Genomic DNA, 19,878 nt, shown 5'->3' with positions numbered 1-19,878 from the left:
TATTTTTTTCATGATAAACATTGTATTCAGGCAATGCCAGGCAGAATATGTCTATCTATATCTATATATAGCTTCAATCCTTGCAGGTCATTTCTATTCCTGATCAATGATGTGATAACTGTTAAGTCGTCTTATAGAGTGGCAAAATGCTGTCTGAGGTTTTTCAGGATCTGCTGAGTGTCCACATGCTCAGGAAAAGCATCTTCTGATTTCTGAGCAGCCATGTAACTACTCTGAAGATCGCCAACTTCAAGTCACAAAGAAATGTCAGTGAAAATACAATAATAAAATACTGTCATTAAAACAATGATAGAATAGCACACAGTGTTGAGAGGTACCTTATCAGAGAGTGTGGCCAAGTTAAAATGTGGCTCATACATGTGAGGAGACAATGAAGCAGCAGTCTGCAGAAAAGCTTTCGCCTGTGACAAAACAAAAGTCTTTCATGAGTCAAGTTGCCCATCCTGATCCTAATCCTAAAGGCACATTTGCATGTCTTTCTAGTAAATGTATTACAGGGTGTCCAATCCTGCTTCTGGGCTGCGTTCCACTTCCCTCCGTCTCAGATGTCCGTCAATGCTTACACTGTGTGAGTGCTACTGCTGGCGGAAGTCATGCAGTGAATTAAACTGGAACATCCTCAACCCTTGCTATGCAGTGGATGTACATTTTTTCCCCTTATGAATTTGTCTAATGCAGCATTCTATATGACTATAGGTATGCTTGGGCTGTTTGAGAAAATAGAAAATTTACACAAACTAATAAAATATTAATATGATTAACTATGACTGGTTAACAAAAATTTAGCTTAAGGTAGAAACAAGTATAATCCGTTAAATCACAACATAAATATCTGATATATCATACACTAGAGTTGTGCGGGACGGAGGTAAATAAAGTGCAATCTGCTGTTGAACTGGTATTTAGAGCTGCCTGAAGTACACATCGTCACACCTTGGATTTATAAGGTTCTCTCTGCATTCTGAGCAGTTCTGAGATAATGAGCTTCAAAGCTTTTGCATTCCATATAGTGATACGGGGAATTAGTCTCTTTCATACATCAGTCTCAAAATGTACACAACTTATATATATAACCATATATATATATACGCAAAAAAATAAAGTTTTGCAAAAGAAAATAAAGTTTTGCAAACGAAAATTAAAGTATTGAGGAAAATAATTTTGCTTTTTGCAAACAAAAATAAAGAATTGCAAAACATAAATGATACCGCGCTAAAGCAATGATTTTGCAATGCATATTTTCCATGGTCATATCTATTATTTTATTTGCAACACTTGTTTTATTTTGCGTGTCGGTCTAGTTTGAGCTTGCGCTGCAGTTTTTCCTGTGCGCTTCATTTTTCTGCGTGTCTCGCTTTGTGGCGCTGTTTTGACGTGGGGGTGGAGTCAAGGGGCAGGGGCGTGTACAACATGCCTCCCTGGAAGTGACGTCATCGGCCCGAGACGCAGCTCACTGATCCAGGTACTGTCATGATGAGCAGATGCATGCGAGTGGATCGCTTCCTTTTATTCACTAGCATTAAAACATGCATGGTTTCGTTTTATTAACTTTATTAACAAATGTATGTGTATTAGCAGCGTTTGCTCAAGTTAAAGAAGTTGTTACCATGCACATCTGCTGTTTATTTCTCTCGATGTGCACTCTTTTACTGGCATAAAGTTGGCTGGACGTTGGACGTTCGATATTCGCAAATCTAGGGACCGTCTCTAAAGTTACATGCGAAACTACTATACACTTCTCTAACGTCAATAGCATGCAAGGAGAATGACTAACAGTCATGAGAACAACTGTTAACTGTTTATCCAGGTGTCAACTATAATGCACACCTTTTATATTTGTTGATAATTATTAAAATAAACTGTAAATCATATGTAAAATATTGCTACTTTTCATTACCAAATGGACATAAACACTAATTTAAAGCTCAAATGAAAAATAGCAATATTTTACATATGATAGACACTAACTGCCTAGAAGGGTTAATTATTTAACTTTTTTAACTAGTTAACTACAAATGAAATAATCATTAATGCTACAATAATTAAATAATAATGCATTAAATATATTTAAATATTTTTAGATTTAATATAAAATCTCTCATTTTCTAAACATTGCTTTAAAAAGGACATGTCAAAAAGAGGCTTTAAGTTTGATCTTTTACTGTAGAAGCTGTTAAATATATTCAGCCAACACAGACTTGTTGCTGTTGTAAGTTTGTTACTTAGTTAAGAGTTTACTCTGCATCACTTTATGCACAGCTCTATTTTGATAATAATTCATCATGGTTTGTTCCGTCCATTGCCACAGTTATCACTGTCAATCATAGCAATGACTTTCAAAACAATTTAGTAGATTCACTCCTGTAATTACACTGTGAATGGATTACATAGAGAAACTGAACAAAAGTCGCTCCCTTTATAGCACAACTGACCGAGCTCACTGACGTGAAAACTGATATGATCAATAGCCGCATTTCCACTGTCGGGCCAGTGCGAGCCAGTGCTTAAAACGGGCCGGGCGGGGCTAATAGCCTCGGGCCAGTAGCACGAGGCCAGAATAGCGCAGTGTTTCCACCGTCGGGCCAGAAGCTCCGCTGTGCCTCACTAAAAACCCGCCCTTTACACGCCTCTCAGGGAACAACGTCATGCAACCCCATCATTTCACCAACAAAGAGAAGTTATCAGAAAACTAAGAAATAAGTCACTGGAACATGCGCGATCACAAAACGAACATGATAACATCGGCCTTTTGTTTGCATGCTTTGTTAAATATTCAAAATTCAAAAGCATCGATGTTTTACTATAAGTGATAGCCTACATTGATCATAATTAATCAATTTATCAGGACTCAAAGTTAATCACACAGAAATAAATGTATTTCTATTTTATTTTTAACGCTTATGAAAATAGCCTGCTTATTCAGTCGAGTCTGTTTCTGTTTATTTGTAGTCACAGTAGCCTATATACGCCACATTTAGAATGAATGATAATAACTCTATTTTTATAAAAGCTCCCGAACAAAAAACATTATTATATTTTGATGATAGGCTACGTGGAGCTAAACTCTCGAGACGAGACTTATGACAGTTAAAATATGTTACTAAATAAATACACAATTGTGATAGAGAATAAGAAGCTGACGTCTGATTTCTCGAAGTGGTTGCATTTACCATGTTTACTATGGTAACGTTAATGTTTAGCGTGCATAGTCTTTTACATCGCTTATAAATATTCCTGCCTTTTATGGTGATTATAATCCACATCGGATCACGTTATTTCAAACACTCGCTGCTGACTGAAAGTGATATATGAGCTCAGCTTATTTTTTAAAAGTTTTTAATGTTGATGTTATAGCTGTTATCTTTCTGAAATGAATGGCGCGGACACTCTCCAGACGAGAAGAAACTCCGCCTTTGTTCATAACCACTCCTCTAGCCCCAGCTGGCCCGCTTTGGCCCAATGGTTTTCGTTGGGACTATAAAGACGTGGAGTTGGTCCCCGTGGAAGCACCGACAAGGCACGATCAAGTCCCGGAAGTGACAGTGGAAACGTAACTGGCACGCACAAGCATTTTTGGCCCGACAGTGGAAACGCGGCTATTGACTTACTACACACTGCACAATCAATCTCTTATTCACATGGTGCCTGTGCTTTTTTGTTATAATGGGAGAATTTGTGAGTGTGTAGAATTCAGTAATCTTGTGAAACTTTACCCCCTCCAAAATTTTTAAAACTATAATCTAATCCAGTGGTTCTCAACCTTTTTTTCCACTGGGCCGCACTATGGTCCAAGTGCAAGTCTCACGGGCCGCACGCATATCATTTACATATTACGTCACCAATACAAAATAAAACAGATTTATAATATTATAGCCTAAATATTATGATATTTAATCAATAACATTCATTGAAATAAATAATTAATAAAACACCTGATGCTGTCGGGAGCTAAAGGTCTGCATTCCCGCGACCAGATTTTTTGTTCTGTGGGATTAAATTCCTGAATAAAACGCGGTGGCGGTCGGTAACTGATGTAATTTGAACGGGAGCGGGCGGTCTTACAATATCCCGTTCCTGATGTCCATAGAGAACAGCATATCGGTGCTTTATTCTTATTGACCAGCAGTACAGCCTGCACTCTGACTGTTATGCATGTGCTGCACGCACGCTTTCTGTGTCACTCGTTTTATTTGCAGGGTCCGCTCTGAGCAGGCTGTACCTGTGGTAAATATACAGCTCTCAGACAGAACAGGCAGGTTGTCGATGAGTGACAGAGCAAAATAAGGATGGAGCAAAGTGTTGATGTGCTGTCCTTGAAGGACATTCAACTCGGTTTTGTTCATATTTTGCTTAGCCTATAATTTTAAATGACAGATGTCGTATTTATTTATTTTCCTCTGTGATACTTTTCCTACTGTTAACAGAAAAATTTATTATACAAAATTAATTTAATATTTTGACAAGATGAATAAAATTTGAGTAAAAGATAATGAATTCAAGACTCTTGTCAAGATGAATAAAATGAAGCTGTGACTATAAGTTGCAGACGCGCACAGAAGCGTGACTTGACGCGTGATATTGTAGAAAATGTGCATTCACAAATGTAGCTAATGTTGATCCAAATATGGAAAGCACTTTCGAATTTAATAATCTGAGGTTCTCTCCAGAGATTTTCTGCCACATCTCTGCAGTTAAGTATGATTGCTGAGTAGTATGGGTGTTTACTGTTTCCTGAACATCTTTAAGTGAGTGGCAGCAAACCGAAAGTTGATGCCGAAAGTCCAGCACTTTCCTAGCTTCACCGCTGAAACTGAGACTATTTCTGTTTGTATGTGTTCCTTTGCTGGCATTTTCCTCATTTCTTCTCCCTTAATAACAAATTTGTCCATTCTGATGCTCAATTTTACTGAACTAATGGCTGCTGATGACTATTTAAATTGATTCTGCCAAAGTGCGCTTGTAAGTGTTCGTTAAATGTGTAACGTTAATTACGTGAGTACAGGTCTGCTCATGTCTGAAAATAATATATTAAAAACAATTTTACATAACCTAACAAAAACATTATAGCTTATATTTGTTTAGTACATTTTTAAATTAATGTAAAAACTAAAATGAATGTAAAACTGAAAGTTATTTTTTTAACTGTGAACCACTGAACTACACGAATCACACAAATTACCAATTTTTGGATTAAAAAGGGCAAATTATTGAAAATCCTTAACGATACCCATCACATATACTGAAAGATTTTCAAATCGATCTGATTCACAATCTCTGGATTCAATTCACTATTAATTATTTTGAAAATATACAAAACAATACATGTAAATATTTCTTAAGGAAAAAGTGTTGTGATGACGTTGATTATTGAGAGACTAAACTGACCTGCTCGATGCGGCCTTTCCGTAGCTCCAACACGGCCAAGTTATTGTAAGCTTCACCGTGATTATTGTTAAAAGCCAAGGCCAGTTTAAAGCACTGGTAAGCCAGAGTCAAGTCACCAATGCCCTGTGGAATAGAGAGAGAGGAGAAAAGCCAGAAATGTCCATAATTTATTCATTAATAACTTGTGACATTAAGATTTGTTTAAACACACACTGCATGTGGAATTAGCATTTTCCATCAATTGTTTCTGTTGCAATAGCAACCTTCAAAACTTTAATAAACACTTTTTTTCTCTAAATCAATGTTTTTCTTTTTTCAAAACCAACTAATGTACACAAATCTAAGAAAATCTACAATAAAAAAGAAATGAAAATAAATAAAATAAATCAGTCCTTACACTTTTGCCATTAAAAGAACATGTTTTTGCCACTTGTTTGCCAGCAGGGGTTATATGAGAAACATACCTGGCTTTCCATGCTCCAGTAAATGTTTGGTTTGCAAAAAGACGTTCTTTTAAGTGGATTATAGAGTGATATCAGTATGAATCTACCTCCTGTTTGATCTGATTTAGTCAGACTGACCAAGTCTCTAAATCACTTGTCAGATCAAATCACTTTTGAGTGAACACTGATGTGAGAGTTTGTTCCAGCAGTGAGGGACATGCTCTCTCTCATCTGCAGACTCTTACACAGGTCACACTGGGTTTTGAGTGTCTGCTCACCACTGCAACATGTCCCAGATTATACCAGATATCGGCCTGTTCCTCATCACTGGACACCAGGGCTAAAGCTCTCTCAAAGGACGACAGGGTCATATCATACTGCTGGGCGTAGAAACAGCACAGGCCTAGATTGTTGTACAGCTGGCAGTTGAAGACCCCCATCTGCAGCAAGCGCCTGAACAAAAACAGGAGACAGAGGCTGAATTTACACAAGATACGAAGCAGAGATCCATTGTTGACCATCACTAAAGACTCAAATGTTTTAGGGCTGCTAATAATGAATATTTTTTCTATTGATTATATTTTTGATTGGTCGATTAATCCAACGATTAACATTTGAATTATGCGCCAGCACAGTAATTGGACTAAAATAGTTCACGTATAGGGGTACATGGGGGAAGTCGTGGCCTAACGGTTAGAGATTTGAACTTGCAATCCAAGGGTTGTGAGTTCGAGTCTCGGGCCGGCAGGAATTGTGGGTGGGGGGGTGAATGTACAGTGCTCTCTCCACCCTCAATACCACGACTGAGGTGTCCTTGAGCAAGGCACTGAACCCCCAACTGCTCCCCGGGCGGCACAGCATAAATGATACCCACTGCTCCGGGTGTGTGTTCACGGTGTGTGTGTGTGTGTGTGTGTTCACTGCTGTGTGTGTGCACTTTGGATGGGTTAAAAGCAGAGCACAAATTCTGAGTATGGGTCACCATACTTGGCTGTATGTCACTTCACTTTCACTTTCAGACATGCGTCACACGCTTACAGTTAGTTCAAAATGCTGCAGCCCGGCTCCTCAAAGGGAAGCGTAAAAGTGATCACATTACACCGGTTCTGATTTCACTTCATTGGTTACCGGTCAAATACAGAATTGATTTCAAAGTTCTGTTATTTGTTTTTAAGTCTTTGCGGAACCAGGCACCACAGTACCTGTCTGAACTTCTGCATTCACCTTCTCAGTCTAGATCACTTAGATCTAGGGACTCTGATTTACTATATGTTCCTAGAACCAGACTTAAAAACAGTGATCGCACATTTGCGGTCATCGGTCCTAAGTTATGGAATAGCCTTCCAGCCTACATCAGATCTGCCCAAACCTTGTCAACTTTTTTAATCAGCCCTGAAAACGTACATTTTTTCCATGGCTTTCAATATCCCTTGACTCATATTGGCATTAATATCTTTTGATTCTAGCTTTTCTCCTCTATTTTATATTTTTTAGGATTTTATTTATTTTTATCTTATTTTTATTGTATCTCTAGTGCTTAAATGCTTTGTGTTATTATTGTCTGTTTCTTTTAGCCTTGTAAAGCACTTTGGTCAACACTAGGGATATGCCGGTATCAAATTTTCCTGTTGCGATTAATTGATAATGTTTTGCCACGGTATACGGTATTATCACGGTATTGAAATTTAGTTTTAAAAAAGTGGTCATAATACAGTATAACAGGTTAAATAACTTTTTTCTTATAACAAAAATAACTGAACATTTAAATACAATAAAGCAATACAGAAAAAATATATAAAGTTAAAAGTTTTACACATTAAAGTGCAAAAGAACTATAAAGATCATCATTAGTTAACCTTAGTTTAATGCATTAACACAAGGCAAGTTTATTTATATAGCACATTTTGTACACAATGGTTATTCAAAGTGCTTTACATAAAAGAAAGTAAAAAAAAACATGAAGAAAAATAACCTCAAAAATAAAACAAGCGATTTAAGAACTTTGAAAATTATTTAAAAATTGACTTAAAAAGAATTTAAGACAGTTTAAAAATAGAAAATGATTTTACATAAAATTTAGTGCAATACATAAAATATAGTGTAATCAGTTCGGACATCGCATAGTGCTCATTCAATAAATGCACAGCTAAACAATGAGCAATAGCTACATTTGCTACAGAAGTTACTAATCTTTGTTTAAAAAAAATACAAGTCTTATTTAATGTTAGCTCATAAAATAGCACAGTTGCAACTTTCAATTTTAACAATGTGTTATTAAATATTGGAATACCTAAGATTAATTAATGTTCAGAAGAATTTTTCATTGGCAGTTTGTTAACTAAAGAAGCCCTAATGTAAAGTGTGAATGAACAATAAAGAATCAAAACACTTTCAAACAATATCTAGGGAATGTTGTAGTCCAGATTAAAAAAAAAAAAGTCTGAAAATAAATAGCCTATTAAGTCTAAATATTAAAGTATTTGGCACTGTGATGAACACCATAGCAAATCCACAAATCTGAATGGCTATTTAAAAATGGTTTAGAAAGTAGCAGCTGCTTTATTAATGGGGTTTACAGTGTAAGGGCTGCAGTTTAGCGCCATCTGCTGTCAGAGAGTGAATGTGCTTTCATTCAGCGCGTCTCTCACGTGTTCCTCCATGTGCTTCTCTTACGTGCTTGTTAACATCAGAGCGCACGCTTCTTTCAAGCAGCATACAGCGGTGTTGTGCATTTTGAGCAGTTGATGGGAAAAATATTCTTAAAATGCATTCCAAATTCTGAATAATTTGTAATATATAATTATTCACGGTATTTAGAAGTGCCCACGATAACAATATCATATCGTGCACATTCATTACCGCGATATATCACATTATCGAATACCGGCACAAGTCTAGTCAACACCAGTTGTTTTTAAATGTGCTATACAAATAAACTTGTATTGTATTTCACATTTTTTTAATTCTGGTACAAATTCGGAAGAACAAACCACATTTTTTTTTTTTATTATAAAAAAATTTTTTGTTTTATTTTTTTTTTGTTGTGTGAAATGTGTATATATGTTTTATTCTGAGAAAATATTAAAGGGTTTCACGACCTTTTAAAATTCATAGTTCAGAAAATCTAGGATAGGTCTCATTTTTTTTGTCCCATGATGTTGACTACTCTGTATTAGTTCCACCCTTCCACAGATTTACACATTCTCCATCAGTGTCTTCATGTGGAATATCCAAAATAATTTCCCAGATGATAGTTACCCAGTCATAGTTATTGCCTGCTATGTTTTTGATAGCATCTGCTCTATGATCCATGCTATAATAAATAGCTCTATTGTCTATGTAAAAAACTCATTTCGGGGGGAAGCATCACACCAATATTACTACATAATGCATATAATATAATATAATACATTGTGAGATTATATGCCTCATCACGTAGAAGTACATGAATAGAGTTGCTCCTTTAATGGTCAGCAAATGTATGACATTAACACCAAAACGTAAAGCTGTCCTGCCTTCTCTTTTTCATTTGGCAAATGTATAGCATCTGACAACTTGTGAACACATCACCAATAAAAAGCTCTTAGTACTGGAACAGAGCATGTCTCTCACGCCCAAATTTCGGGATATTGTATATGATTTGCAGGCATTGCATGTAATTTGCCGCTGAGGATCCTGGACCTTCTGGAGAGGGGAAATATCTAAAGTTCTGGTTAGTTTTAAAGAAGCCATTGTACAGCCTTTATTTAAAGATTCTCATCTTGACCGCACTGTATAGAATATTTACTGACCCATCGCCAAATTACCTATCATCTCAAAGATGTTGAGGGAAGGTTATGTTGTCAGATAAACTGAAATTAGGTTTTTGTGTTTTCAGCTTTGCTGAAGGTCACAAATGACCTTCATGGGTTGTCTATTTTAACATTTTAATGATATACTGTTAAAACACCTTGACTGTGTACTTTGGCACACAGAGCCTTGCATTACGTTGTTCTGCTTCCTATTGAAAGGGTAGATGTTTTTTCATGAACATTTAGTCTTTTTCCTCATCACCTGCACCCATTTCTGGTGGTGTTCCACAAGGATCCATTCTATGCCCTCTCTAATTTCCATTTACTGTGCTTCCTCTGAGTTCTATATTTCTAAAATATAACATTACATATCTTTGTCATGCCACTGATTTTCAACTTTACCTTCCAATCAAATCAAATGATACTTGTTAATTTGACCATATTTTTCCATGCCTAGCTGAAATAAAGATGTGTAAATAATTATATTTTAAATGGATGAGATGCAGTTTCAGTTTTTTATCAACCCTCTACAATGCGAGTAAATCACTCGCATATGCAACTAAATGTTTATGCTAGTCAATCAAATAATGTCTATCAATAGCCATTGGCAAATAAATAGTTAGATTTCACTCTCCAGTGTTTGAATTAAAGTGTATGTTTAGCAGATATTTTTTTTATTTGTCTTCACTCGTCTTGAACACTGGAGAGTTTCGCTCTGTCTTTAAAGAGCACCATTCCAGTTCATCTCAATGGATGTGCAGCGTATTTCACCCCAAGAGTATTTATCTGAGAGCACTCTGTGTTTGTCTCACACACACAAAGAGAGAGCGAGAGAGTCTTACATACCACGTAGAACTGACGCACTACATGTAAATTGTTTTTTTGTTGTATTTTCCTGTCAAAATAACGGCGCTCATTTGGAATTATTCAGCCTTTTTAAAATATGCAGAAGCCACTGCCGGTTTCTTCGGTAGTGGGAGGAGCTAATGTGCAACGAGCAATCTCATTCGCTGGTAATCACCTATTACCGTCACTGTTTTGATTTCAGCAAATCAGCTCAAGCTATGTAGGCTCCTGTATGTGTATGTGTAGGCTCCTGTACTTTTAAGACTTGATGCACAGATCCAATTTAATGATACACATCCGATTTCTTTCTCAGCTGTTTTCATTCACTTAAGACATAACCGACTGTGTATACGAGAATGATCATCGAGATGGGTTTTGACAATTTTATGTGTATGTGTCTGTTCAAACGCAAGAAGATGTAAGAGAGGATTCAGTTCGGTGTTCACACGCTGTCTGAATCGTGAATGTGTGTTTGAGGCTAAGCGCAGAGAAAACAGTGCGTGAGTATCAAATTAAATTCTCTTTCTCCTCTTCTTGTGCTGAAATGGTTTAAAACCGCTTGAGTGTGTAAACGCGTACAAATGATAAACTTTCACTCTATGGTTCAATTTTGCAATTATTCAATGGATCACATGTGTGCTGAACCCCATACAGATCAACTACGATCTGTTCAACCCCATATACAATATACTGTATATATATATATATACACACACACACACACACACACATATATATATATATATATATATATATATACATATATACATACATATATAAAATATATATATATATATAGTTTAGTCTGATGCGTAAACTATCAAATTTACTAGCAATGGCGATTCTATTGCCAGTGTGTCTGTAGAGGGTTATTTATACTGTTTCATGAACTTTTTAAAGTTTAAAAAATGGTCCAAAACTTGTAAGAATGATCAGTTTCTATCCTTGTGTTTGCTCTCCGTGAAGAACATGCAATTTAAAGGGGCATGTCAACAGTTTAAATCACCAATCAGAGCTTTTTCTTAAAAAGATAGACTTTCTGACTAGTGTTTTACTTAATCTTCGCAACCTGGCAACCGTGCACACACTCTCTCTGGGCTGAAAAAAAAAGCACTGATGATCTGAAAACCCTGACAAACGTGTTGGAGTTTAGCAGTCTCCACTGACATATTCTGCTCAAATTAAATTGTCATACAGTCACTATGTAGTGTTTGCTGCTACTAAATTTGCAAACAAACCTCAGTAACTAACTGTAATAAATCCAAACATGAATTTTGGCCAAACTGTTTGCAATCGTGGTTGCTGAATAAAAGCACTTACACAACCTTTGTGCTACGTACAAAGTAAACTTTTTAAATCATTTGGAAATGCTGGAATAAGGAATTTAGCTGTTTTAGTTTTTATGGAAACTTCTTAAGGTTTTACCCTTTTTTTTTTTTTTTTTACAATGTGAATGAAAGAAAAAAAATGTCACCTGTAAAAGCGCAGGGCGATCTCTGGCTGGTCTGTGTAAAAATGATTGCTGCCAATACAGGCAATGGCCTCCACATGTGTGTTGTCCTGCTTTAATACTTCTTTATAGTATTCTGTGGCTGAAGTCATGTTATTCATTTCCTGATGGAGACAGGGAGATTATTCTATTACACAAATAAAACAAATTAATCCGAAGTATAATAAATGATGTGAACATTAATAAAAGACAAACAGATACCAAACAAAAAAGACAAATATAAATACACAAACACCTCATGGATGCGTGCGATTCCCGTGAGCAGCGTGACCTCGGCGGGGAAGTGATCCAAGCCTTGCTTGAACACGTTCAGAGCGGTGATGGGCTGATCAAGCCGCTGATACACCTGCGCAGCACAAAGAGCTCTCACTGGGAAGTACTTACAGGAAGCTGAACACAATAAAGTTTGACCTGTCAATGGTACCTTTGCGAGGTAGAGGTAAGTATCAACAAACTCTTGGTGTGTGAGCGCTGATCTGAACTGCTTCTCAGCTTCACGGTGCAAACCCAATCTATAAACACAATTGGTTCATTGGAAATTGGCATTAAAACACAAACAAACAAACTCTCTTAATGGAACAGTTCACCAAAAATGGACATTAGGACCTTTCGCAACGCTTTAGTTCCAGAACTAAAAGTACAGTACTAAAGTACTGGGACGATTTTGCGCGAACTGTTTCCCAGAACCATTTAAAGGGTTGCATTCGCACCAACAGTGTGTACTTGGACGTGACGTAAGCCGGTCAACAGCGATGTCATTTGTGCACGGCGTTCAACAACGAAAACAAAGAACAACGTTAACAACAGGAGGATGGAGGATGCTGTGATCGGAGCTGTGTTTCTGTTGTGTCTCGTGCGTTTCACAATAATGAACATGGAGTGTCGACGTATACATAAATCGATTAAAAGAACGGAAAGCAGGACTAAGAGTCTCCAACGACAACTGGCAGTGCTATATTTGCTACAAGTGCCTGCACGTCAGCGTCCGTATATTTATCACTGTTCGTCATACATACTTAACCCTATAGTCATCCAAGATGTAGATGAGTTTGTTTCTTCATCAGATTTGTAGAAATGTAGCATTGCATCACTTGCAAATCAATGGATGCTCTGCAGTGAATGGGTGCCGTCAGAATGAGAGTCCAAACATCTCAAGATGTGAACCGATGGACTGGAGTGTTGTGGATTATTGTGATGTTTTTATCAGCTGTTTGGACTCTCATTCTGACGGCACCCATTCACTGCAGAGCATCCATTGCTGAGACACTGATGCAATGCTACAATCAGAACACATTTAGACCCATTTCTGAGTGAACTATTCCTTCAAAGGGCTCATATTTAGCCTCTGATTTGAGTGCCCTGATGGAAGGGGCGTGTCTGCTGTGAGACTTCAATAGAAACAGTCACTGCTCTGATTGGCTCACATCTTCGCATATGGAATGAGTATTACATGTGGAAATCTCTTGAAAACTTTTACTGCTTTTTAGGTGTGCTCATTCAGTCTCTTCTCTCCGTTTTCAGGGAATTGAGCAGATTAAATTACCTAGAGGTGGCAACATTGATAAAGTGCTATGTCAAAGGGAACTGTACTGGATTCATACTTTGGATGCCTTACATCCCAAAGGTTTAAATGTGGACTTCGACATGAGTGTCATGCTATAGTCACAGCTGTACCATTTTTATAAGTCTTGAATACTGTTTTTATAAGTCTTGAATACTGCAGTCTATGAAGGTTTTACTGATGTCCTTGCAGTCTCCATGCACTTATGCAGCATGTATGTATGTATGTATTTTTGTATATTTGTAATTTATGTCTGTTTCTTGTAGTGGGGATTTTCACTAAAGGTATAAATTACCTAGATAACTCAGTATGTTGGGTAGGTTAAAGAAAAACTACAACTCCCACCATTGGACTACAACTCTCCTACCTGGCCTTCACAGGTGTGGTAATCACTGTTGATTGTCCTGATGTGTTTGAACACAGTTAAGTTGATTGCTACATTTATTGTCTGTATGCCCTGAGGATGGTCGTTTGACCGAAAGCTTGGTGATTAAATTTGTTACAAGGATTCAAGTGTGCAGACAGCTTATTTTTTGAGATTTACTGCTTTTTATTATAACAGCCACCAAGATGAACTAATGGTGAAAAGTGTTGATTGCAGCATGATATTTAGATCTACTCCTGATGCATCACAGTCGTGTCTACTGAGCTTTCTGTACATGAAATAATCACAATATAGAGAACTAGTGTTGTCAAAAACCTGGTACTTCGGTACCAAGTCGGTACTAAAAAAAGGAAAATGTTACGATACCAATTTTTAAGTACCGGTGGTACCGAGTACCCGATCAACCCGGTTCTTGGTGCGCTATCCGAAAGGTGCACAGATGCACTCTCTTCATAAAAGCACTGAGATGAGGCGACCTCAAAAGGAGGAAACACACCAAACTAAAAAAACACTTTAAAGACAGACACCCAGATCAAATTAAAGAGTTCAAGCAGGTAAGTGTCACAGTGTTTCCCATACACTGGGAAATATCAAAACTGACCGCAACAAACAGATTTTCCAAAAAGTTTTTACTTCGTTGAATAAACATGAGCACTGCACGTGTCAGAGTCTAAACCCAGAGCGGGTGTTTTTATATCACTTTATTTCTGAAGAAAACCGACTGTCTTCAGAACATGATGGATGTAATCTTGCCTGTAATGCCTGAGCAGTGTTTGTGAGCGCAGGCTCAGGTTTATCTGATTACAGCCGTTACCGGGGAAACCTCTCTCTGCTCTATAGCGCCTCCTGCTGGCAGAGAATGTATCTGCATATCTGTTATGAATACTATGAAATATTTTAATTTGAATGTCAGATTGAAATGAATGCTGTTGTTAGAGTAGTAAATTGTTAGCATAAGCGCGGCTAATGCTAAACAATGAGCATTAGAATTAAGTTTCTTTATTAACTATTAATGCTCCTATAACTTTTATTAGGATAAAAAAAACTGGATGACATGATATTTACTATTTTTACACACCAGAGGCTTTTTAATGAATTGTAAATCTAAAATATATGTGTTAGAGAATTTACAAATGGTTAACATTGTTTGTGTCATATCAGTCACAAAAGCAGTTCTGGGTTTTTTTTTATAAAAATTTTTAGCCAACTTAGTTGTTATTCTTGGCTTTAAAATTCAAAATCCCTTCTGCTTTGGTACCGAGAACCATGTATTTTCACTGGTATTGGTACCGAATGCTGAAATGTTGGTCCCGTGACAGCACTGTAGAGAACAGCTGGTGTTCACACTACTAACAGTAACAGTGTGACTGATGTCACTAATGCATCAACAGCAGTAAAGCACGTCTGTACATGAGTGCTTACATATTACCAGCTCATCACAGCTCATGATGCTCACGAAATGCTGTTTTTGATTTTTATATTGTTTCTCAGGTTTAGTTTATAAAGTTTGCAAAGTTTTTTGCACTAAAATCGTCTTTCTCTACCTAACAGCAGACACTGTCTCGGCCAAACAAGTCAACTTTGACAAAGGATACCTGTTTGGCCGAAACGTTGGTAATAAACAACATTGCTAATGGGAGTGTGCAGTCTCATTCTTTCTTCTGTTAGTCTGCTTCTTTAACTTGCACCTCAAAAAGGTGTGTGTTTCTTTATTGACCAATTCTCACCTGTAATAGCATTTTCCCAGTTGTACTTTCCACCACCAGTCTTTGAACTGAGCATGTTCTGTGGCAAGAGCAGCCAGATCTAACGCCTGAAGACGGCAAAATGGTAAATGTAATGTCTGATACACAGCAAACAGCTATTACAACAGAATGTTATGAGACCTACTTACATTTTTTACATCATTTTCAAGATGGAAGATGTATTCAAACAAGGTTGTGTATGAGAGGAAGAGACAAGAGTTCATAAAATCACATCTTAGGTGCATTATTTAAATATTATGACATTTAATATACACAGATATTAAAGGAATACTCCACCCACAAATGAAAATTTTGTCATTATTCACCCCCATGTCGTTCCAAACCTGTAAAAGCTCCTTTCATCTTCGGAACAAAATTTAAGATATTTAGGATGAAAACCGGGAGGCTTGTGACTGTCCCATAGACTGACAAATAAATAACAGTGTCAAGCTCCAGGAAAGACATCGTCAGAATACTCCATCTGTCATCAGTGATTCAACCGTAACATTATGAAGCGACAACAAAACTTTTTGTACACGAAGAAAACAAAACTAACGATTTTATTCAATAATTTGTCTCCTCTGTGTCTCTCCACATCAGCGTAGCGCCATTTTGGAAAACACCTGCTGAACAGAAACTGCGTACGCTCTTCTGTGTCAGCCGCACCACAAGGACAAATTATTGAATAAAGTCGTTAGTTTTTTTTTTCTTCTCATACAAAAAGTATTGTTGTCGCTTCATAACATTGTCTTGTTACTTACAGGTAACTGCAAAGTATAATGCAAAACACATTTTCGATTTAAGCATAAACATTGTTAATAATATGAACAAGTTGTGTGTGTGTTTAACGCAGCTGTTTTTATTATATGAATAGTGAGTCATGAGTTCGTCATGTTGAGCACATGGTTAGCATAAGTGCCCCGCGATTAGCGCAAAAGTCCGTTATAACTGGTTAAAGTATAAATACTATTTGAATCTCTAAGAGATAATATTGCTTCACGTTATAAATTATCTCTTATTTACATACGTGGTCATTATTTGGCAGTGATGTCTGTAAACTGTGTGTTATGCGTTACAGTTGAGTGAATGTAGATGAGCGAATTTCATATGTCTCGTCATTCAATGTAATACATCAGATAACAAACGGAGTGTATGTTCTTTACTGAGAATATGGATAAGATGCTGAATATATTTTTCATCATATTTCTCCTGTTATTATTTTAGATAAAGGGTAAAGTCTAGTGGAAGTGTCATATATATAAATTATCAATTAGAGTGTCACGTTGCTGAATATGCACAATGTTTAAAGTTGTGATGTTTATATTCAGGCATTACTATGAAAAAGTTATATGTGTATTGACAATGAAGTGTCTTGAACAGTTGGGCTTGGAAAACACCTGCTGAACAGAAACTGCGTACGCTCTTCTGTGTCAGCCGCGCCACAAGGACAAATTATTGAATAAAGTCGTTAGTTTTGTTTTCTTCGTGTACAAAAAGAATTCTCATAGCTTCATAACGTTACGGTTGAGTCACTGATGACAGTCTTTCCTGGAGCTTGACACTGTTATTTATTTGTCAGTCTATGGGACAGTCACAAGCCTCCCGGTTTTCATCCTAAATATCTTAAATTTTGTTCTGAAGATGAACTGAGCTTTTACAGGTTTGGAACGACATGGGGGTGAATAATGACAAAAATGTTATTTTGGGGTGGAGTATCCCTTTAAATTAGATCATAATTAAAAGGAACTACTTGATTCACAATGTAAGTTTTTCAAGAAACATCAAGAAGTTTTACATGTCATGCAGTTAAATTAGGTTAAATATACCTTGGACAAGTTCGGTCTCTTGGCATACTTTGCTAAGTTTAACCTAGAAAGGTTAATGAAAGGTCCATCTGGATTTGTTAGCATGGAGGCCTGTCATGGTAACAGAAAAGACAATCACAACACTTCATACAAATGTTTGCAAGTCAAACTGAAAAACTGCAGAACAACAGAATCAGGAAACTACTGTATATGAAAGTCCAGTGCAACAGCTTACGCTTCAGTCTAATGTGCTTTGCTGGTATGACAGATCACTGTACGTTTATACTGTGTGTAGTGAGGAAACAATGCTACCCATAAGACAACAACACAGCACCTTACCGTTCCCAACCTGACAAATCTGCCAGAAGCACTGGTGACTGGACGAGCCGTTCGTGGGGTTCTGATGGCCTGCTCCATAGTTTCAGGTCTTCCAGACAGAGTACTGGGCCTCACAAACCCTGTGATGGGACGCCCCGACTGAGTCATCGGTCTAGCACACAGAACGCCATTAAATATATGAGGTATTAAGCCTCATGGGAACAATAACATAAATGTGAGGATAAAGGCAAAGATCATAGGGCTACACGACTTAATCAAGCATCATATTATAGATCGTTTGACAACAAATATGTAAACAGCAGCTCTCGTACTGAACAGCAGAAAGCACAAACTAGCAATCAATGCATTTGTCTCCAAACTAAGCCATGCTTTGCTTGTGATTTATTGTTTGAATTTTGTAAGTACTTGAAAGCTGAAACTTTGCTTCGTATCAAAAGTAACAAAGCACAGAGCAGCTTATTATGATTATTGGATGGTAGGCGTGTGGTGTTCACACATCAACAGAAGACAGCACAGACTAAAAGACTGATCTTGAGACTTATGAATCCATATCAGTAACAAATAAAAAATGACAAATCAATATTATTAATTCATCACTATCGGTTGTAGTTCATCCACATTATGAGCATGAAATACACACTGACACAGTCAAACCGTGCCATCAGAGAAACACTAATTAAACCTCACTGTTTCAGTAAAAGAGTCCAGCCCTCCAAAACGATTTCAGCAGAAACTGAGAACTGATGTTTTGGCTGAACATCTTCAGTTACTGAAATTTCAGTGCATCACTACTCATACCAGCAGAGCCGAAGCACTCACACACTGTAATTACTACAACAATGCTGCTAGTACTTTACAGCTTCAGGCTTCAGCTGCTGGAGGGTCAAAGGTTACTGTAGGGTGGGTTAAACAGTCTGAGAAGCAGATGAGGGCGCACCTGACCGCTGGAGTGGGCGCTGCTCCCTGACCCGTTCCTGCAAGCCTCAGAGACGTTCCTGGACCTGACCAGACCAAAACAAGCGTAGATGAAATATAGAAACATACCTCTAGAACCATACCAGGAACAACTGAGCTGCACTACATACAAATAATCTTGACTTGATGGGCTGAAACGTAAATTATTTTGCTGGGACAATTATACACACTCACGTGCAACCTGCGCGATGGAGCTCTCGTCCAGCATCATATCAGCGATGCCTTCCTGATCCACCTCCACCTCGTCGATGTACACCATCTCCGTCAGAGCCCTCGTCTTCAAGCTCCACGCTGCCTGAAACCATCAGACCACATCATCTTCAGCTGTTACAGCACCACAGTCCTTCAGAAGAGCGGTGATCGTCCAGGGCTGTTATAGTTCAGCAGAGGATCAGGTGTTTCCACATTCACTGAAGGACAGGGCTGAGCACAGCGCAAGCTAACAGGGAATACTGGACTAATAACATGGGTACGTAATATTTGGGAATACTGGGAGTCATATGCTGGAAATATAGGGAACAAACTATAAAGAACAGTTGAACTTAATGAAAGTTTTAACACAGTTACCTCAGAACGACAAGTAGCAGGCTCCTTGGTAAACAAAGTAACGGAGAGAGTGTGAACACTTCAGCTCAAATACTGACGTGTGATCAAGAAAACATGCCTGTTATTATCCTAACAAGTTTATTAAACATTATCAGATCGCTAAATCTCAGCAAACACTTAAGAGTTCAGAATCCAGCAGCAGGATCGAGAGAGTAATACTGAGACACAACAGCTCGACACAGAAGGGTTATAATGCGCTTATGAGCGCTGATCAGCTAACCGACTCTGACCTGGTCATACGGGCTTTCTGACAGCAGCTGTGAGCAAATATCGGCGCATCTCTGGAACCTCCGTCTCCTGTAGCTGCTCCAGGCCAGAAACAGCGGCTCCATCGAGACCGTCTTCTCCATCTGCACCGATAATAATCAACCGAGAAACGATGATCCCGACTGCTAGCCTCGCTCACCCTTTGCTGACGTCAGCACGCATCACGTTACCCTGACAACGCAGGCAGAGGACGGAAACT

General features: G+C 37.7%; 2 protein-coding genes across 4 annotated transcripts in view; both read right to left on the bottom strand.

Moving 5' to 3' along the window:
* The window catches only part of LOC109061160 (CDAN1-interacting nuclease 1-like), a 790,471-nt gene that overhangs the window by 296,967 nt on the left and 473,626 nt on the right, over positions 1–19,878 (bottom strand). The gene's annotated exons all lie outside the window — the stretch shown is intronic.
* On the bottom strand, positions 20–19,858 carry ttc8 (tetratricopeptide repeat domain 8). 2 transcript variants are annotated; one of them, XM_042774525.1, is made up of 15 exons: positions 19,643–19,858; positions 19,374–19,397; positions 18,981–19,101; positions 18,769–18,832; positions 17,832–17,982; positions 17,514–17,603; positions 15,837–15,881; positions 15,670–15,755; positions 12,421–12,508; positions 12,232–12,342; positions 11,961–12,100; positions 6,128–6,302; positions 5,407–5,529; positions 339–422; positions 20–248 (listed from the first exon to the last, which is right to left on the bottom strand). In XM_042774525.1, exons 1-15 carry the CDS (start codon positions 19,760–19,762, stop codon positions 132–134), a joined length of 1,539 nt encoding a protein of 512 aa, XP_042630459.1. In that variant the 5' UTR covers positions 19,763–19,858; the 3' UTR covers positions 20–131. The 2 variants fall into 2 exon arrangements, with proteins under 2 accessions (XP_042630459.1, XP_042630461.1); XM_042774527.1 differs by lacking the exon at positions 19,374–19,397 and having other exon boundaries at positions 19,643–19,857.

The sequence above is a fragment of the Cyprinus carpio genome, chromosome A17 (genome assembly GCF_018340385.1).
Source record: "Cyprinus carpio isolate SPL01 chromosome A17, ASM1834038v1, whole genome shotgun sequence".
Classification (NCBI taxonomy): Eukaryota; Metazoa; Chordata; class Actinopteri; order Cypriniformes; family Cyprinidae; genus Cyprinus; species Cyprinus carpio.
This window is presented reverse-complemented; position numbering and strand designations above follow the sequence as displayed.

Excerpts from the sequence above, each read along its gene's own strand:
- ttc8 (XM_042774525.1), bottom strand. The coding sequence starts at position 19,762 with ATGGAGAAGACGGTCTCGATGGAGCCGCTGTTTCTGGCCTGGAGCAGC. Across the intron at positions 19,102-19,373 it reads CTGCTACTTGTCGTTCTGAG|GCAGCGTGGAGCTTGAAGAC; the intron begins GTAACTGTGTTA and ends TGATGGTTTCAG. Across the intron at positions 6,303-11,960 it reads ATCGCCCTGCGCTTTTACAG|GCGCTTGCTGCAGATGGGGG; the intron begins GTGACATTTTTT and ends GTTTTTGTTCAG.